We start from the raw sequence: 22,775 nt of genomic DNA on the forward strand, positions 1-22,775 counted from the left end.
ATCGAAAGTAGAAGAAAAATCTTGGAATAAAAGAAAACCTTTTATTCCAAGCCTTATTCCAAACCTTTTATGAAAGCCAAGTAAGCGCCTTTGCTTTATTAACATTGAATTTGAAATGTATTTTTAGTTCTAAGAATCACGATAAATTTAAATATAATGAAGTTATTATTTATAAGAAAAGACAAATTTTAATGAAAAGTGGTAGATGCTTCAATTGCTTTCAAAAAGGACATTTATCTATATCTTCGGATTGCATTAAAAAAAATCTTGCTTGTTTTCACTGTTAACGAAAGCATCATTATTATATTTGTATTAAACAGCCTGAAAACGAAAGTTCCATTTCGAATAATGATAAAGGAATGCTCGTAAATAAAAATAATGGATCTCATGTTGTGCAAAACTCTGTGAAATAAAATTCAAATGTAATTTTACAAACTGTTACCGCTGTTGCTGTGAACAAGGCTGAATGTTTAGTTAGATGTTTGCTTGACGGAGGTAGTCAAACGTCTTTTATAAGAGAAAAGTTATCGAAAAAGTTAAATTTGCCTGTTACAGGAGAAATTGTTCTTAATAATCATACATTTGGATCCAATAAAAGTGTAAATAGTCGTAGAAGGAAAGTGAGATTGAAACTTGTTGATCTAATTAATCCTGATAAGTTTGTTATTGTTGAAGCTATTGAGTATCCCATGATTACTGCTGCTGAAATTAAAATGTCTGGCGATGACTAAACTAAAACTTTGCATTCTTTGGGAATTAAACTTTCAGATGATGTGCCAACTGATCAACAATTGTATAAAGCAAATGAAACTTCAGTGCTAGTAGGAAGTGATGTTTATTGGAAAATTGTTACTGGAAAAATCGAACGAATAAATTAGTTGATGTAGAGACTAGATTAGGATGGTGTATTCAAGGTTCCGTTATGAGTTCTGATTTACGATCAATGACTGTTAGTTCAAATTTATATTTGGATGAAGAGCTATCTAATAATATTAAATCTATCTGGGAAATAGAATCGTTAGGAATAGCACTGGTCTTGGATAAAAAAGAAGAAGATATAAAAGCACTTTCTTTATTTGAACAATCTATTCGCATAAGAGATGGCCGTTATGAAGTAAACCTTCCATGGAACATNTATTAGGGAATTTTCTAAAATGTACAAAAACCAGGAGAAATTTTAATGAAACCAGTAAACCAGGAGAAACTGGCCTAATCCAGTAGTCTACTGGAAAATCCAGTAGAGTTGGCAGCTATGATGGAAGAATGATATAGTTGATTTACATGATAATTTTCATAATGCTGAAAACTGAATGAAAAAATTGATCAAGAGATTTATGTCCAATCCTTATTTTTTCGAACAGTATAAAAACGTAATAAATGAACAACTGAAGGAAGGAATAATAGAAAAAACAGAAAAGAATGCTTTTACCTCAAAGAAAACTTATTACGTTCTTCATCGGACTGTAATTAGAGAAGATAAATGGTGAAATTTTAGAGGTCTGACAGAGGCCCAAATATATTTTAATTTAAGAAAAAAAATTCCTTTACCTTTGATACCAATATACAAATTATCCCACCACAGGCGATTTCGATTTTTAAAAAAAAAAATCAACCCGAAATAATATTTATATATACACACACATACACATGCATTGATGCAGAAAGAAGTGTGCATACCTCTAGACTCTTCTTTTTTAATGTCAGGAGGAGTGATGACCATCTTTACACAGGTTGGTTTTCTGTCACTGGTTATGAGGGAGGGACTTTTGTAGAACATTTGTCCAAAAGTAAATCCCTTCATAATGGCCTTCTGCACTGATTTCTTCTTTCCTTCACAGCTACTCAACATCTACAAAAGATTCCATGCTATTTTTATCTATGATTACAAACTAGTGTTTTTCGTCAAAAGAAAAAAGAATGGATTTACAAAATCTGAGCAATTTTACATTTTTCTCTTTTTTTCTGCACATTGAACTTAAAATAACATAGAAAAATAATTTTTTATGTTGTTTCAATAAAAATTAAAATAAATTTAAAAAAAAAAAACGATTTTGCAAGAGTAATTTGTTTTTAAAAAATGAATTGCACAGTAATCATTAACATTTTGGGGGGGAATATCAAAAATCTAAAATAGCGTGCTTAAAATGTCTCAATTTATTGAGTTTTTAAAAATACTAAATTTTATAAACAATTAGCACTTAACCTGGAGTTTTTATTATTCAATAATAGTTTTAGGAAAAATTAATACTCTTTTCTGACTTTAAGAAAGTGTATACATGTGTGTTAACGTCAGAGAAGTTCTTGAAATTATTACAAAAATAAAAAGTCATACCTTTTCTTCTTTGCCTTCACCAATCAAAATAACAATTCTGCCTTTTCTAAGCCTGCCTGTACGACCCATCCTCTGAACAAGGCGAATAGGTGACTTGGGACAATCATAGCAAACAATCAAATCTACCTCTCCTATATCTAGACCTTCCTCTCCCACGCAGGTGGACACAAGAGTATTGTAACCACCAGAGCGAAATTGCTCCAAAACCTGAAAAATAATTCATTGGAGAAACTCACTGATCGTAAAATAGATAATTTGAATTGTTATTGCCATTTTTCTAAAACAAAATTGGAAAGAAAAATAATCCTACTACAAATCCATAACTACAAGTCCAACAATAAAAACATTCATTGATGACAAATTACAAATAAAGCCTGACAAATTGAAAGAAAGAGGAATATTTTAACTGAAGAATGACCCTAGGTAAAAGAAGCCATTTTTATTCCGACTGAACGCAATTGATAAAGAGGGAAGGGAAAAATTCTAAGTATTATGTTTTCCATCAATTTCATTTTCAAAATAAACTACTGTTTGTCTACAATAGGTACTCTGACAGGCATTCGTCTGGAGGGGTGGTGGTGACTATGGTAACGAGGTATGATTATTTCAAGTAGGGGTGCGGGTCCCTCTTTAAGGCTGGTTTTGGAGAGAGAAAATAAGACCATGAGACCTCTTTCTTCGGTCTATTGTGTTAGCTCTAGAGTGAAGAGAAATAAATATTCCCACCTGAAACATCGTTTAGATCGTTCGATTTTCTCTTTTTTTTAAAAGAGTCAAAATTTTAATAGCGGTAAGCACCCAAAATTTGAAATCATAATTTTTACATTTTTTGTTGTTTTTTAAAAAGTATATATTATACAAAACAATAGCCTAAAACGATTTTTTTTTAATTAATTTATTTTACAAGATATTAACAATTAAATTTTAAAGCTCTTTTTAATTAAAAAATAAATATCTAAGGATAGAATGAATGGATTTTAAAAAAATTTACCTCGTTTTACGCTTAAATAATGGAAGTTTTTGAAAAAATAATTATAATATAACAAATGCTTAAAAAATTTAATTTTCATTGCGAAATTATGTTGTAAAATGAAAAACAAAAATGTCGTTAATGTCGTACAAAGTTCAAACAAAACCAATTTTAAAGTAAATTTCATTCTGAACAAAATGGCTTTTCAAAAAAAATGGATTACAATTCCATAAAAAGTTATAGCTTTTTTCACGAAATGCTGCACTGCCGCGCGCTCTGCCACTCCACTCTGCTGATCGCTCAGTCGCGCTGTATCAGTTGATTTGGAGGGAATTTAAAAACCTCAACTAAAGTTTCACAAAATAACAAACATTATATTAAATAATAAATTTATAATTTTAGGTGAATAATATTATGAATAATTAGTTATTTATAATTTATTTACATAATTTTTTGAGTTCAAACTTGGAACTAGAAGAATATATTTTATTTATAACTATTTTATCAAAAACTTCAATTACTTCTGCGTAAAATGAGATACAATTTTTTAAAATCCATTTATTCTATCCTTAGATATTTATTTTTTAATTAAAAAGAGCTTTAAAATTTAATGGTTAACAACCTGTAAAATAAATTAAATAAAAAGAAATCGTTTTGGGCTATTGTTTTGTATAATATATACTTTTCAAAAAACAACAATAAAATGTAAAAATCATGATATTAAATTTTGGGTGTAACAGCTATTAAAATTTTGACTCAATGACAAATTAAAATTGTTATTTCTATGTAATGATTGATAAATAGGATATGTATGGAAATTGTATAAAATTGCTTTAAGCAAGCTCAATGTTTTATTAATAAATAACTGATCTATAAATTTATCATGCATAGTAAATTGGTTATAAAGAAAAGAAATAAATTTGCTAATAAAAAACTGCTAGAATTATTTTTTTTTAATAAATAGTGAGAAAAACTATACAGGTTACATTAAAATACAAGTAAGAAAACGTAATTTAAGCAACAAAAAAATTTCAGATGTTTTGATGGGTGCTGATAAAAATCATCGTTGATAGTTTTAGATTTCATCCTATTTGCGGTAGCTCGCTTTCAGTTTAAAAAAAAATTAAAAATAAATAATAAAAACAAAGATATTTAATACTTTTTCGGCACAGATAATGTGAACTATTTCCATTTTCAGCAAAAGTTTTATCTCCTTTTAAAATCAGAGTTAATAAGTTTAAGCACTTCACTTTTTCCAGAAAACTCAAATAATAAAATAAATTAACTGCTTTAAAAAATGTGCAAGCTTAGAAATTAAACCATCTAACAATCAATGAACATTCATAATAAATATCGTAAAATCAAAAAAACATGTACTACCCTTATTGTCAGAATTTGTTCACTTTTTTTCTTTTGTATTTAAAAAATAACAACCGATTGAGTAGAGAGAATCATTTCAAGAAAGAAAGAAATATCCAATGCGAGTCTTAAAAAAGTTATTGAATCAGATTAAATAAGTCTCCTACTGGTGGCTGAGTCAGCCAATCTGGTATACTTCCCATACAAGCTATCATCGAAGCTACCCTCCCTAAAATGCCCTCTTCTTGTTTCCATAGCACCAGACTGTCACAGACTTTGTGGCGGTCAGAGTACCTATCGTAGACAAACAGTAATGGTGAATATTTACTCCATTCAGTGGTCTTTTTCCATACTTGTAAAACACAATGCAATCACAATTTGAGATATATGGAGTTTTAGCTTTTATATTCATTTTTCTAATACATACCAATACAATTCTAAAATCAAAGCTAGTTTAGAATTACACATTTGGATGTTTTTAGATTTTTTATATACATGCTTGTTTTCGCATTGTTTCATATTGGAAAATTTTTTTAGCATCATCTAATTCAGGCTTTAGTTGCTTAACATGTAAAAAAATAAAAGTTTGAAAAACTTAAAAACAGACAAATGTGTAAATTTAAATGGCTTCCTCAAAATCACATATTGCATAATTTTACTGCCTTACATTAAACAAAAAAATTTACAGAAGTTGTAAAAATTATGAAGCACTGTTTCTCCTAATAATCTACTTTGGTGACACCTTTAATTTCAACTCATTTTGGAAGGTTTTGTCAAATGGCACTATCATCAAAAGCTTACTGAATAAAAAAAATCAAGAAAATACAAATCAAAAATAACAAAGGAAGAGGCTTAATAAAACTTAATAAACTAATCAGTGATCACGTAAAGGGATAAATTATAATTGCCAGCATCTGATTTCATGAGTGTCATGAATTAGAGTTTTAGAAAAGTTTGAAAAATGTATCATAAAAAGTTTTGTGAATGCAATAAATGTAATAAAAAATCAAGAAAATTGCTCAAAAAAGGAATATTAATAAGGAATCAGAAATATAAAGGAATAAGAAAATTAAAGTTCTAACAAATATTCAGAAAATATTTTTAAAATATGCAGAATTGAGACAATAAATAAAAATATGCAAATAATGATTCTGACATTAAAAAAATAGTTATAAGTAAACTATAGGTAGTAGTTACAACCATTAGTTAATAATAGTTACAATCGTAAATACAGTCTATGCTCTTTATGAATGCAACCCTTTATTTTAATGGAGTCCCGCTACACATTAATTAAACGCAAAGTTATTTTAATGTTCAACGGGATGTTCGCATTGTTTCAATTTTGTTTAAGTTTTTTTAATTCGAAGAAAAATCATCAAACCAAAGCATTTAAACATTTTTGAACTTTCTTTTCTGTGGGCAATGAACACGTCTTGAAAAATTTATTCAAACTGTTATTTATTTTAATGTTATGCCCGGATAAACCTGAAACATGACAGGACTACCATTATTTTTATAATTTTTCTTGTGTGAAAATTATATTCACTCTATTTTGAAATTGAGGTGGTTCGTTTTAAGAGATAAAACATGTGGTATTTACATTCTTCTTGTTTTTATTTTTTCTTAGATTTCGCAGTACTCTAGATGTATGTTACTAAGCAAAAATGCTGTTCATAACCAGCATAGAACAGAAATTGAAAATTTTGAAGGAAATGGATAATTGAATTATATTTTTCTCAACAAAAAAAGTCCAATTCTCATTAATAAGTAAATATTTGCTATAGTTTTGTTTTTTCTCGATTCCTGTTATAAACATACAGTTTTGTTTTGAAATAGGATTTGTTTTAAGAAGCATCAACTGTATAAGGAATTGCATTTATTCCTTTTCAAGGGTTACAAAAAATACAAAGAATATCTTTGCAATTGAAGCAGAAAAAAATAACTGAGCATTTTGAAAGCATTTAACTATAACAACTTATTACTTCTACTCCAGCTCTCAGAAACATAAAAAGATTTATTTTCATCTTTTTTTAAAAAACTTTCTTAAACTGCCTCTCTAAATATTAAAAAGCCATGATATGAGGGAAAAAACTTTAGTATGCATAATTAATCACTCCATCAATAATTGATAGAATTTTTTTCATATAGTCACCTAAATGCAATTTAAAAAAAACAATGAACAGGTAAAAATTTTTTTATCAGAATTGAAAATTTTAAAATTATACAGATACTTAATTTTTTTGTGGAATTGTGCTTCTTTTTATGATTATATTTTATGAAGTTTATTCATGCATTTAGTTACTAATAAAATGTGTTACGTTACTTACTAATACAAAGGGTATAAAAATGTAAATTACAAGTACATTGTGCAAACTTTAAGTCCTTACTTTCAGTTGCTGCTTTTGTGAAATTCCAGCACTGGTGGCTGATTTAGAAGCTTGTCCAATAAAACTCATACACTTGACCATGGGCTGATGAAGGTTTAACATGTCTACAATTTCGTGAACACTGTCTCGATACTGAGAAAATATCATCACTCTTGTGTTCTTATCATCTTAAAAGGAATGACTAGTTCAATACAATCTTACACATAGTTAAAAGTACATATAGAACAAGTTTAAGGAAAAACAAATCTAAAAATTACCTATGGTTCTAAAATGATTTAAAACAACTTCAAGTAGCTTCTTAAGCTTGGGGTGACCTGGAAGTGTTCTTTTGAAAACCTAAAAGGGGGAACGTAATAAAAGAAAACTTTTTATTTTGGGTTATATCAACATGATTTAAATCATGAAGTAAACTGATTTTTTTTTTTGTAAAAATCTTTGATTTAAATCAAACTATTGGTCAAATTTACTTTCATAAGATTGTTAATTTTTCAATTGATTTTCATAGCTCAATTTACTTTAAATACTTTCAATTAGAGAAATGACATAGGCACATGGTGTGAAATAAATTATGACACTTCTTAAATGATATTTCAAAATTTTTAAAATTCTTTTGGATTATTTAGAATGCAAGTAAAGAACAATGTGAAAATTTAATAGTTTTTTATACTTATGCAACTGTAAAAAGAGTTATTGATAATGGATTTAAAAAAAAAAGAAAAAAAAGATATGAGATATTATACTTATAAATTTAAATGATTTTAAACTAAAGTTCTGAAAATATCTCTTTAAAAACTATAAAAATCCAATTTAATAAAGAAATTAAAAAAATACATTAATTAGTCAAAATTAAAGTATTTGAATTTGTAATATGTTATAATTAGAAATTATTTTTAGTTATTCAGTTTAACCCCTTGCTTATGGCGTTTAGTATGATGAAGCCCACTATTATGCAAAAAACATTCAATCTATTTTTTATTTCAGGCTTCATTCATTCTTAAACATAATGGTTAATAAGTGTGAGTGATGGTCATAAGAATTGAATGACGATACACAATCAATGAGTTCCTTTAATTCATAACTGGTTTTCATTTTGATTTTTCTCATTCTGTTCTTTTTACCTCTGACCTTTAAACTTGCCTAAAAAGTTAAATTCTCATCTAAAGCCTTTTTGTGCATGGAAAACAGATTTGAAGGATTTATTATTCGTATACTATATATCTTCCAGAAACTGAGAAGAAAGAAGTATCTGTACAAGAAAAATATTTAAATTTTTCTTCATTTTTCAAACCACATGTTTGATTTTTTAAAACAATCATCATGATTATATAAAATTATATTTTAAGTATGTTTTAATAGCATGATGACTCAGTATTTTTCAAATTTTATTTTAAAGATAGCCTGATTTTATAAACCAGACAATTTTATCAGCGATAATGACTGAATTTGAAAACAACAACATCTGCAAAACCAAAATTTACAAGTATGACTACTCATCAAATTGTAGTTTTAGTACATAATATCAATGAATAATACCAATAATGGATTATGTAATACCAATAATTGCCCGCACCAACACCGATTTATAGTACTTCACAGTTTAAAACACTCACACTATATAAATATTTAATCACAGCACTGGGTTATTACTTAAAAGTCCAGCAAGTTATTTTGTTTAATTGTGTTTTCAGAGTAACAATCTGCCTTCAGTGGTGTAGTGAAACGGAAAGTTACATATATGACCACTCGGCAAATTGAAAAATTATGATTGCTATTCACTATAATTACTTAGGTATTACACCAATATACAATCTACCCACAAAGTTACTTTACAAATAAATAGGTGGCACAACAAGAATAAAGTATGTTGGCACTTAACATTAAAAAAACATCAGCATAGATTATACTAGGCTGTAACACCTCACTTTTTAAAAAAAACAACGTAGGGTATACTATGTTACATATACAACCAGGCTGTGGCACTAAAAGAGCAAAACTAAAAAAAAAAACACAACTATTACGAAAATGAATGTCTAATACACAGGTCAATCGCATATTGGGATATTAATGTTATTTAATTATATGCCAATTTTAATTCTTCAATTATTCAGAATCACACATTTTTGCAGTCAAAATATTTAGAAAATGGTTAAAGTGGGAGTAAAAGTTATCCTCTGATATGCTATCTGGAGTTTCCCTTCAACAAAAACTAGTTTTCCCACATATCTAATTAAAATGAAGAATTAGCTGCCGAACACTTAACAATGAAATTTAAAATAGAAAAATATAAGAGTGAGAAAAGAATAAAAATTCAAAATTTCATATAAACTAAATGATAAAAAAATAAATAATAGAAAAGCGTATGAAACTATTTTACATGAAGAAAAAAAACACTTAAATTATTTACATACTTATTTAAAGATTTTTCTTTCTTTATCATATGTATACAATGATAATCAGACAAACTGTTTTATATAAATCATGACTAAAATGAATAAAATAATAATGAAGTCATTTCATTAACAGAGCTTTTGAAATATGTCAATAATCTCTCTGTAGTAAAAAAAAGCCTAATTCTGTACTGAGAAAGTTACAAAACATGCTCTCGTGCATTGATTATACAAACAATCGCTTACTCAACATGGCATCACAACTCTAAACTAAACTCCTAAAACTAAACTAAAATTTGATAAACTAAACATGTTAAAAAAAATTCTAGAAAAAGGGGGAAGAAAGAAAAAACAATTTATAAAAAAATTATCAATGCAAATATTTTTCAATTTTTTTTTCTATTATTCAATAATTGTATCAAATTAGATCCATGAGTTTGTTTGCCCTCATCACCCCTAGTACTCTGTCAGAGATTGCTTTAAAAGGTCACCCAACAAAACTCAGCTAGCTACATATGCATTGCATTAACTTCTTGCTGCTAGATGAGAATCTGATGGTCCTTAAGTGACTGGTCTTTCCTGTATCCCTCAAATGAAAGCGCAGTACCTGGACCTTCACTTCTATGAAACAGTTGCCTTCGAGAAATGCCAATAGAGGCCTTTATATGAATCATTAAAATGAATATCAATAGCATTTTTTACTCACACTTATATTTCCATCTGGAACTGGATCTGGAATATAGTTTTCTTGAACGTCAGACATTAATCTTTCAAATTCCTCGTTTTTTTGCAACTCAGCTCTGGCATGAGGAATAGATTTTTCTCCATTTAATATTCCTAAAAATATGCATTCACATACATTTGAGATAATTACGGTAATTCATAACATTTAAAAATAAAACATAATGAATAAATATTAATTATAAAACATTTTTAATGCAAATTATAATTCCAAAATTAAAATATTATTTTAAAAAGCAATTATATAGTAATTGAATATTATTCTAGGCACTTTTAATGCTCGCTTTAAAGGACACTGTTTTGTTTCATGATTTGCTAATTCAGAAAGTACTATACTGAAAATTTCATTGTCAACCTAATTTATAATAATGATTCCGTTGTTATTTTATACATTACTTGAAGTATCTTTTTAATTTGCCCAAAATATTTCAATAGCTCTCTGCCGTTTTATTTTGGGCATTTCTTTTTAATTCACATGCATTTATGAAACATTATAATAAATTAATTTTGTATATGGGATAAGAGCAGAATATTTCTAAAATAATTCTCAAGATTTCCAATAAGATGATTCAGTTCTCTATCATCATACTTTTTAACTTGTTTTCCAGTCACTTTGATTCACTTAAGATTGAATTTTCTCTATTGTTGTTTTTTTTTCCTAAAAAAATATGGATTTATCTAATTTAAAATTATTTATTTTATCAGAGCCTGATTCTAGCAAAATATGCAACATGATTTACTTTGATGCTAACCAATGCTGATAATCACATGTTTGCTTTAATTCTCAGGCAGCCATGGAAAAAAGTTGCACTTTTCCTGGAGTCTTCGCCGCATTGATAAATCAGTTTATATTATTAGATGAACGAAATTATATTACAGTCAAACCCTATAGTGAATCTTCAAGGGACCGAAATTTCGGTTCACTGTAACCGGGAGTTCACTATATCCGTTACGCAGGCAATTTAACTAATGGTTCCCAAACTCCTCCCTTTTATTGCACATTATTAAATAAATGACTGAAAAATATTGTGTAGTAGCAAAAAATGTGTTATTTTTCATTACTCTTTGTCTTGCGTACAAAAAAAAAATTAGTAATCTTTTGCTGATGAGCAATCCTCAACATCAGATATGGAAACACTTATCGACTCTCAGATAATTTTTCCAGATTTCTGTTATTCCGCTTTTTAAACCTGTCTAACCTGCCATTCGAGCACATAAAAGCAGTTTCATAAAATCGCTTATTAAATTCATCGACATTTGTCCAGATACTGAAAGATTGCGGCATCTTCTATTGGTTAACCACTTCAGCAATGCTTCTTCAACATCCATGTGATCTGCTTCTCAACTTTTTTCTGCCATCTAATTTTTTTTCATGAGCAGAAATTATTAATTGCCTATTTTTTCATATGTTACAAGCTGCAGATTTGGATTGTTCATATTCCCTGCAAATATCAGCTTGATTGCATCCATTTTCAATTTTTCTCATTATGCCCATTTTATCATCAATGGAGAACGTTTTACGTTTACTGCTCGCCATTGTTAAATTTGAGACACTTGTCTGCAGGATTTTTTTAACTAAACTGAAAGCAGAAAAGAGTTGAAACGAGGGCCTTATCAGCCCATATTAGTGTCCAACCCTTTGACCAATAATGAATAATTACTAATTCCCTTTGACAGAAAATGCATGTTGATCCCACTGACACCTCACAGGTGCATCATCTGCCTGAGTTGGAAACATCTGCTTGCTTTGTTTAGGGATAGGAAAGTGAGATAAAAGAAGTAAACAAGGAAAAATGCTTATCTTTACATTCCCCTATATGGATGGTTCTAAAAATCGATTTATGTATTTATTTTGAAGTAGAAATTTCAAAATTATTACAAAAAAATGGAGAAAAAAAATCAGTCGAAGACAGAAAAAAGTTCACTATATCCAACTTCACTTTTTTGGTTTCTATATCCACAAAAGCAATGTATATGTATAGCAAGGCAAGTGTATAGCATAGCAAGGTGTAAGTGTATAGCAAGGCACGGGACCAAATATTTCGTTCACTATATCCAAGACTTCACTATAAACCGTGTTCACTATAGCGGGGTTTGACTGTATTAGAAATATTCACCCAAGTTTTTCGATTTCCAAAACTCTCAGAGGGATGATGGTATTTTTACCATCTGTCGACCACAACCTGGGTTATTCACTTCTCGAAAACTAAGAGAGGATTGAAGTTTCTCTAAAATAATTTTTATTTCTTTGAAGGCTACATACCTGTTAGAAAGTTATAAAACTGTCTCGCACCATGAAGTAGCAGCAGTTCATATGCATGATACAAACTAATCAGCAGCGAAAAGTCGGCCATCGAAAGACCGAAAGTGAACTTATCGATGGAGGAAGGAGGGTGTTGAGCGAAATCCTCTCTCATTTTCAGAATTTGAAATTTTGTTAAAGATGTCGGGTTACGAGATGAAATCACACCCCTTTGAGTCAGCCTCTTCAAATAGATATTGATGATCTACAAAAAATAATCAATTGTAATAAAAAAACTGCTGGTCTAATCATTAGACTTTCTAGTAATAAGGGAAAAAACTTATTGCTTCAAAGGGTTCAAGTATATTCATAGCTCAAGGCAAAACTTTAATTTCATAGGTACAGTTCCAGAGAGAGATCAATTGGTAAAAAGAGAAGAAAATTTTAAAATAGAGCACAAAAAACCAAATTAAAAATAAGATACTTTAACATGTTTTTCTAAGCAGTAGAAAAAAATTATGATGCGTTTTATCTTTGATAGTACTGTGCTTGTTTGTGAAAATTAATTTCTAAACTTTAGTTTAGAGTTACAATTAACAATAAAAACAATCTTAGCATCTTGAAATTTGAAAATTTGGCAGAAGATCCAATAATATTTAGCCAATGAAAAATGAAACACTTATTGATCAGATCTTTTTAGTATTCCTACCTGATGAGGGGAAACTTATTATTCTCAAAACATGCAGCTTTATTTTTCTGTTATATTGTTTTGATAAAAATAAACAAGTGTGCAACATACTAATTTCAACTCTCTAATCAATTAAAGGTTTAATCCATCAAGATGTAGCGTAATCTTTTTATATTCATATGATTTCCAAAAGATTGATTTTCCAAAAAGGTAAAGGTTTTGATAAATAATGATTTTAGTAATAGACTTATTTTATCAGGGACAATCACTGTATCTGCTTTATACAGAACTGGATCTACCAAAACATCAATAGAATTCATTTATAAAGAATTGAAAAAGTAAATGTAAAATTTTTGCTTAAGAGCAGTATAATATTTTTTTAAATGTTTTTTACAATTTCAGGGATGAGATTTTTCCTCTTTTTAGCGGATTTCCGCTTTTTTCACTTTTATCTCTTGAATTTCAGCTTTTTTATCAAAAATTCAGATTTTTCTAAAAATTTCACCTTTTTTTTTAATAAGTATTCCGCTTTTTCAGAAAATTCACCGATTTTCAAAGGGAAACAGAAAATTCAAACTACATAGCTACCAATCCTTTCTCATTTTACTTATTTTAGCTATTTTCTCCTCTTTTACTCGCAGCAGAAAAGATTTTTCCGAATTTTTCACCCGCCCTCCAGATAAATCCGATTTTTGTAGTTCAAACGACGCTGCTTCTGACAAGCCTTTTAGAGGTCCCAAGCCTGGAATCTGCTAATATCTCGATTCTTATTCACACGATTTTTATATCAAACATAGCTTTTCATATTTGCGTGTTGTGATTCTTATTTACGAGATTTAAAAATCCGACATTGTGATTCATATTTACGCCTTTTTAAAAAGCTATGTAGCGATTCGTATTCACGCAAGTTTAAAATTCAATGTCTTGATTTGCTCATGCAGTTTATAATATCAAACATTGATTTTCGTATTTATACGTGATTTTAAAATAAGGCATTGGGATTCACATTCACGCATTCTAAAAATTATGCATCATAATTCTTATTTATGCAATCTAAAAATTACGCATCATGATTTGTATTTACGCGATCTAAAAATTATGAATCATGACTTGTATTTACGCGTTTTAAAAATTCTATATCCCAGTTTGTATTCTCTCATTTTCAAAATCGTATATCTAGTTTCATATTCATGTGATTTCAAAATCCATAATTGTTATTCATATTCACGCAATTTTAAGATCAACTATCGAGATTCTTGTAAGATTCGAGATTCTTGTCTTTCTAACGACGATTATTAGTATATGTAAGTGTTACAACATCAGAGAAACTGGAAGGGAATATATTCAAAACTTACATTCTGTGCTTGCAAAGAAGAAAAAATAGGATTTGTCACAAGATGTTTGAAGATGGACTAACGACTAAATATAGCAAACATAAAAGATATAGCAAACAAAAGCAATCACTTAAAAAGGGATTTAATTTCATTTTTTTTTTTTTTGGAAAAAGAGTTAATTAGCTCATCATCAAAATTTTATTTAGAATTGCTGTTATNAGTTAATTAACTTATCATCAAAATTTTATTTATAATTGCTGTTATTTATGCTATAAAATGCGGAATTCTTATCAAATAAAAAACAATTATCTAAACAGTTGCTGATTGTCATGTAATTTTTCAAACTAAAATAGCAATTTTTGTATGTTAAGGAGTTACTATATGTTTCTACTTCTGTTATTGATATGTTTCAAAGTGCTCTAGTTAGATTAGACTATAATATGAACATAATGATTTGGTCCATTGTTAAAGTTTTTTTTTTCCAATTTAGTTTAAAAAGTAATATTACTGATATATTTGCAATAAATCACATAATAGTATTTATTAAAAGAAATGAAATATTAATGTATATTCTCAGCAGTTTTAATTTGCTAAACCAGGTAGTTTTTCAAGTAATAATTTTCTCTTATGTGAACTGAGGAAAAATATAATTTCCAGCTTTATTTTTCAAATGGTAATTTTTATTTTTACTAAATGTTAAGTATCAATGCAATCATTTATATAATAATAGATTAGTACACAGTTGTATGTCAACACATTATTTATTACCTTAAACTGTCTGGAATTTATTATTAAAGGGTTGCGCTTGCGTAAAATTTACTATCGTGGAAATTCAGATTTTTTGCCTTCTGGCTAATCTCATCCCTGAATTATAAAACATGCAGATTTATTCAGTATATCTAATTATGATAAAAAATAATGATTTAATAAAAAAAAAATATTTATTTGCCTTGCGATTTTTTTTTAAAATTATAAATTAGAAACATTTTTACTACAGTTACATCCAACAAGTTTAAATAAAAATTGACATTTTTTGTAAGACAATCTTCCTTTTGATTAAGTATACAAATTTAATTTTTTCGAAATGCCCCATTAAAAAGATATTTTATTAATAAAACATCTAGCAGATATAGAATTTAGTAAAAACTAATGAAATGTAATTAATCAATATTTTTCTTTAAATTTTGAATTTTCCAACATTATATCTTCCATATTTGTTTAATTGTTTTAAATAAATTAATTCATTACGATTTTGCACATTAAATTTTTTATCGCAATTGTTTATAATATTGTTTTGTCATCGCATTGAAGAATATCAAAGTAACAGAAATCTTTTCAAAAAATTTTATTGTAAGTAAAACAGTAGTATGTTGGTCAAAAATCCAGCCCAATACCTGGGTTGCTGGGTACCTGGCTGAAATTACTATTAGGTGTAATAAAATATGCTCAGTATCAAGGTTTAATTGGCACAGTTGATTAATATGAGAAATGGTGAAATCTTGTCATCACTGTAAACTCAGTCAACGATCACAAAGTCTGCTATAAAAGCTGCTTTAAATTCAAATTGTGGGGTATTTCTAATTCAGAGATTTTGAAAAAGTGAATAAACTAAATCGTAAGGGTGTATCTTTATATAACATAAAATCATAGAAGTCTGACTCCGTTTTCCATTGTTGTCGGCGCATTTTTATTGGCCGGAAAATCACGTGGTAGGATCCAGTTTTTCCTCATTCATTTCCATATTGTTTTGGATGTCATCAGCACAAAATTAACAAAAGTCGCAAAGGTATTGTTTTTCTTTAAATATTTTTGTTTCCCTAATTTAAACTTATTTTCCAGTACTGCTACTATTAGCGAGAGTATAAAATTATGGTTGTGAACTCATCAAACTTGTTTGAACAATACAATGCTATAAGAATATAAATGTTATTTTAAAAAATGATTACTTCGAAAAATCCCTTCCGTTCACCAAAAGATCTAATATTTGGGTAAAGTAATATTTGAGAGTAATATTTAGACATGGGAAGTAGAGGCACAAGAGTAAGTAAATAGAATTCCTTTCAGTACATATATGTTAAGTGAATAATTTAACTTTAATATAAAAACTGTTTTCTGCCAAGAAAAGACAATTATTGTGAAGCAATATTGCAAAGCAATAATCGGGGTTGGTGAGTGGCAGTGAACAGGGGGCTTAGCCCCCTACTAATACATAAAAATCTTAACATTTTTCCTCTAATTCATACTTATTGCATTTTTAATTAGAAACATTGGCACAAATTGGTTATTTAAATTTATAACAAGCCAAACTTCAATTGCAAAGCCAAGTTTTAAAGAAAACAGAAAACAAAGGAATATTTTGAGCTGTATATCATAACAAACTTGCTTTTTTAATGATCTTTTTGGTTATTTTTTTTAACTTATATTTGATTCAAATGAAGAGAAACTCATAAATCTCTCACAATGACCCCTTTATAAAACACATTTTAACTTATCTATAATCCAAAACCTGCAAAGAACATTTAAAAGTTATCTAATACAGCATAGCTACCAGTTTTCCGTAAAATTTTACTTTTATATTTAAAGTGGTAGTAAAATGTGTGGTTTATTTTTTAATTGATTTTGAATACAATTTTATTCAAATGTTATTTACCTAGCACTTGGCAGAATCCTTTCTTTGGAAGGAGCAAAAGTTAAGAGGTCTAATCAGATTTGGTAGTCTGTGTGATCGAATTAAGGAGATGGAGCCATATTCCACAGATAGAAATAACTTTCCTTTTTAACAATATTAGTCATTAACTTCACCTTACTAAACTTAGCTGATACTTAATGCACTTATTTGTTACACAATGCTTTCATTTGAAATACTGCATACAATAAAGTACTAAGCACTATTGATTAAATGAAACTGATCCATACCCTTCTCAAGCACATAGTGTAAATGCTTAATCTTTCGAAGTGTTTACAATATCTGCTTGTTCAGCTTTATTAAAATCCACACATATAAATGAAATTCTAAATGTGACACATCAAACTAAAAACAAGAAATAAATACAAAATTCTCGAGATCAGGATCATCGATAGTCTAGATCATTTTCAAAAAAATAAAAGTCAGTATTTTTGGTAGCAAAGCACAAGTAAATTTACTTATTTTTTTAAACAAAAAAATGGTCATTCCTAAAATAAATTAAAAAATAACTGTTGGGTTAACTTGTGCTTGGTAAACAGTAAAGTATTAAAAAGTCAAAATGATTTCAAGTCAAAACACATTAGTGAGTTAGATTTTAGTGGCAAGAAGTAGTCAGCAGTAGAAAAAAACGTTAAAACGGAATAATTGGTATACAGCAAACAATATGATAGTCATTCATTTACTACTTTATAATTATAATTATTAAAACCTATTTTTTTTATTAAATAGATAACTTTTTATCAAATATTTATTTGGCATTTATTTATCTAGATATTCAAAGGTTTGACTAATATTTAAATGTAAAAATCCTACATCTAAAAACCTGCTTTTAACTTCATTGAGTTGGTCACCAAGAGGAATCACAATCTTTTCTATGTCACGGATGTGTGTGTACTGCTTCACGTCTTCACTGTCTTCTGTTCTCAACTCAACATGAGAGATGAGAAGATTGGACAACACCAACTTCACAGCCTGTGTTAAAAAGAAATAATCAACAATTCAATACCAAATAAATATTGAAAAAACCAAAAATCATGTATTTTTCAAATAAAACTAATTAAACCCTGTATTTTTTTTATTTTTTTTTCTTAACTTAGAAAACCTCACTAGCACTGTCTGAATAGTTTATTCAAAAAAAAAAAAATTTTTCTCCCGGTAATCAATTGTTTGCTGTGGTTCAACAAAAACAAGGGCACTGACCTTAACTTTGCTTCGATACTTAAAATATCTGTTTCAAAACAGTTTTAAGTATAGTAGAAGGCATAGGGCAAAATTTGGAAATTTTACTACTGGCCAATGTCCAATTTAGTGTGTTTAAAGCATTTTTTAAAACATGCAGCCACTTTTCCAGGAACTGAAATTTCTTTTGAATCATTTATTTTGTTGATATCATTTATTTCTTTTGAATCATTTATTAAAATATGGTAAACTTTACTCGGTTCATTATTTAAAATGAAGAAAAATTTTCATAAACAAGTGTGAAAAAAAGCAATTTTCAGGATATAAAATATTCATAATAATTCTATATTTATCAAAAATAATCTTAAAAATGCACAAACAGTGCATTTTTGACAAAAAAAAATGCCATTTGTTATATTGATTTAACAAATTAACCGTTAATTTTTCCCTATGGATAAAGCATAAAACAAGTGTAATTTTTATTTATTTATAGAAAAAAAGGACACATTTAATTCATTGACTAGATATTGAAAGATGAATGAAAATTAGTTTTTAATTTGTTCATAATAAGATAAATGTAGATGTTCTCAGATAGGAAAACTTCAACTCGGTCTAAAATTAACAAGAATACCCAATTGCATAGACAAATATTCCACACTTTTGGATTGCACATGATGTAATTGTTTTGCACATGATGTTTTTAATGTAAGTTTATAAATTTCTAATAAAAATATAATTAGATTAGTTTGTTAATGTGTAGGACTTACAACTAATATTACTAATTTAATTTACTCATCCAAGTCAATTTGTAATTTTTAATCAATTCTTAAAACATTCGGAAAAAATGTTTGAAATTTAATTGTTAAAATATTAAATGAAAAATTACAACTGGAAATTGTGGTTGTAATAAGACAAACGCTAAAAGTAAGAATAAATCTAACAAAATTAAAAATAACCTGAAAAGTAACATTAGAAGATTCAATGTAAACTTGGAAAAAAGAAAAACAGAAATTCGGCTTTTATTGCTAAAAGTCTGATTGAAAAAAATAATAATGATAGTAGTAATAATAAGAAAAACAAAAATCTTTTTTTCAGAAAAATGATTCAATAGAAACAAGTAATGAAGAAATATTAACGAATTTTAGAGAAACTTTTGGGAAAGTACATGGCATAAATTAAATCTTAAAATAAAAATGAACATCGCATAACTCCATAGTGGACCAACAAAAAAAAAATAATGGGGCAACATTTTACAAAAAAGTGGAAAATTTTTTGAAATAGTATACATACACCAGACTAATTTTAAAATAGACAACCTAAAAATGAGCATAATTTGCTGTCTGCAAGAAAAACAAATTTTATCGCAAAAGAGTAATAAAATTTTTTTTTTTCATTTCAAAATTACTTTTTAGAACAGAGAGTTTTAAAAGTTTCAAATATAATTTTATCAATACTGAAGAACTCATAATCAACAGATAGATAAAACTGAAAATCAGAATAAAAGATTTTTCATTAATAAAATCAAGAATCAATTATTAACCCTCGCTTCAGCAAAAACAGATTAAGACCAAGAAGGAAGAACGGTTTATGTTCGTAAAAGCTGATTTGGAGAGTTAACGATTTTGTGCAAGGATAGAAAGGGTTTTTCCACAGTATGGCCTATCTTCACTGGGTAATAACACTGGGAGAGAATGGAGTTTTCACTTTATTCATTCATCAAAACTTGGTTATCTTAAAATACAACTTGAGAATGGTGATCCAACCATCACTTTTGAAAAAAATGGACATAAATCATTCTTCCCTCTAGATCTTTAAATTCTAAAGAAAATTAACACATAATCTTGCCTCGAAGAAGTTTCGGTTAAATAAATTTATCATAATAATTAATTGCAAGTCTGATTTTCTCTATTGCCAAAACATAGAATCAGCAAGAACCTTACAGAGAACAATAATAATAATAAAATAAATTAACTTTGAAATAGTTGAAAGAAGGTATCATAAAAATAGGAAATAAAAATAATGTATCGATAAGTCAAAATAAATTATTAGCAAAATTATAATGAAAGATTACTTTATTTTTCTTTTGTTTTAAAATTCTTAAATAATTATTACAACATGGATAGGAATAAGTGATTTTTACAAATTAACTAAAGAAAAATTATAATAAACATAAGTTAGTATAAACTACAATTTAATTGCAATAAGTAAACAATAGCTTTACTACAGACACAGCTTTACAAAAAATATTTGATGTGAAATTCTTGGCAGTATTTAAAATGTAAAAAATTGGTAATAGATAGAAAGAAGGGATTTTGAATACATTTTGCTTATTTTTAGAATGAAAGTAAAATTATTTACCTGTATATCTCCCCCCGGAGTAGCTGTTAAAGCCAAAACACGGAATTGAGAAGTAAAAGCCTGAACCTCTTGAATCACCTGCAAAAATAATTTTAGTGGAAATTTAAAAATAAATAATAAAAACATTTTGTATGCTTTGATAATGATATTTAGTGTATAACAGTTGCTAGTTCGATAAAATACAATTAAAATAAAAGATAAAAATGTGTGAAGTAAAATGTCACAAAAAAATTTAACACAAGGCTATTTTGCTTGCGCTAAGTTCATCAATTAACTATTTAAATGTCAGTTTGCGTGATAAAATTAGGAATTGTGCAAAGATAATAGCAAATTATTCTGACACAGATTTGTATGAGCAATCAAATGTGAATGCAGTAAATTCAGCAAGTTACTTGACATAATAACTTTTATTAAATTTTCCCATCTTTCACATTTTTAAGACATTTGACAATGCATGACAAATAAGACTAATAACCAGAATGAATTACAATTTGTTACATAAATTTTACTCATAAATTTAAAAAGAATGCTTTATTAGTGATGTATGTCAGTTATTTATACTTTTTTTTTTTACTCGAATGCGATCAATTCATTGCATTTCAATATTCCCAACATGCATTAAGTAATCCAAACGCTTAATCATCTCCTAACTTAACTATTTAGACCAGGGGTCGCCAAACTTTTTTGATCATCGACCCCTATATAATTTTTCGAAATCCCCATCGACCCCCACAAAAGTAATTTTCTGTTAATTAAAATAAAACTCTATTAGATACTGTGTTTGTACATTTATTTTATGATTTTAAACATTTATTAAAGTAATAGTACATTATGTAACAATAGTTTTATGAAAAATATATTAATATTGAAATTTAAATACCTTATNTTTTTTTTTTTTTTTTTTTTTTTTTTTTTTTTTTTTTTTTTTTTTTTTTTTTTTTTTTTTTTTTTTTTTTTTTTTTTTTTTTTTTTTTTTTTGCATATGAGTTAGAAACTTATTTCAAACATAGCACTCAATTATTAACAAGTTAAAAGCGTTTTCTTTCAGTTATTAAGATTCATCTAACATCTAAGATAACATCATAGTAAGGAAAATCTGATCATTAATAACAGTTTATTGAAAAAAATATAATTTTTTAACCACAAATTTTATTGAACTCGAAAAAGGATTATAAAACACAAAAATAATATAGCCTTGCACACTAATCGTTTTTTAAAAAAATCTTAAGTGAAATAACTATAAAGCTTGTACCTGACAGTATGCATGGTTACCCAGTGATTTGTGGGCTTCATCTATCACAATGCATTTAATATTTGCAGCTGGGCAAATGTTTCTTGCAATGTCATTGCAGAGTACTTGAGGTGTCAAAAAGAAAACCCTCTTTCTCAACCACAACCGCTTTCTCTCCTCTGGCTGAGTCGCTCCTACAACAAACAATAATTGAAAATTAAACAAAACATTTAAAATGCGACATGATTTCCCTTTAATCCTATTCTATAATACTGATAATATATTAAAATAAAATATTACACTGCTCGTGGAAATATCCTACATGACAAATTATTGCTAAATCAAGCTCACCACCATATCATCTAAATTGATAAATGTACAGAGACAAAAAAAGGATACCCTGAATAAATTTTGATCTAATGATCTATCCTAATACTTTGAATGGTATGTTCATTCAGAAAAAGTACAGTTTTGTATCTGATTTCATAACTTAAAATTAATGTTGTCAGCATACTTAAGGTTAAGCTCTTAAACCATTAAGATAAGAGTCCTAGTACATGATAATTGAACAAAGTTATTTAATATGTTCCCTTTTTTGCCTACAGTACACATAGGGAGGACTTGTGGAAGGAAACACACTGACTCGAGAGAAAAATTCCAGGTTACCATATTATGAAGACCGGAGATTGTAAACAGAAGTGATAGCTGTTTTAGTTTTATAATTTTGCTTTCATTATTTGGTCTGTGTTTTTGCATAGAATAGTAATTTTTGTTAAAATTCACTTTATTAATTTGCTTTTTTAAAACAATCCAACAGAGGTATGTAAACAGACCATTGAAAATGTGTATGGGCTAGTAATGCTTTCTAGTTACTGGTCTTT

General features: G+C 27.7%; 1 protein-coding gene across 3 annotated transcripts in view; it reads right to left on the reverse strand.

Annotated features, from left to right (window-relative positions):
* The window catches only part of LOC107437034 (FA complementation group M), a 71,273-nt gene that overhangs the window by 12,099 nt on the left and 36,399 nt on the right, over positions 1-22,775 (reverse strand). For all 3 annotated transcript variants that reach the window (XM_071181566.1, XM_016048899.3, XM_016048898.3), the window contains 9 exons: positions 21,916-22,088; positions 20,664-20,741; positions 17,940-18,098; positions 12,440-12,683; positions 10,142-10,272; positions 7,306-7,384; positions 7,049-7,215; positions 2,333-2,539; positions 1,678-1,849 (listed from right to left, as the gene is read on the reverse strand). In XM_071181566.1, the coding sequence (XP_071037667.1) occupies positions 1,678-1,849; positions 2,333-2,539; positions 7,049-7,215; positions 7,306-7,384; positions 10,142-10,272; positions 12,440-12,683; positions 17,940-18,098; positions 20,664-20,741; positions 21,916-22,088 (1,410 nt within the window). The remainder of the gene's footprint in view (positions 1-1,677; positions 1,850-2,332; positions 2,540-7,048; positions 7,216-7,305; positions 7,385-10,141; positions 10,273-12,439; positions 12,684-17,939; positions 18,099-20,663; positions 20,742-21,915; positions 22,089-22,775) is intronic.

This window comes from Parasteatoda tepidariorum, chromosome 6, assembly GCF_043381705.1.
Source record: "Parasteatoda tepidariorum isolate YZ-2023 chromosome 6, CAS_Ptep_4.0, whole genome shotgun sequence".
Taxonomy (NCBI): Eukaryota; Metazoa; Arthropoda; class Arachnida; order Araneae; family Theridiidae; genus Parasteatoda; species Parasteatoda tepidariorum.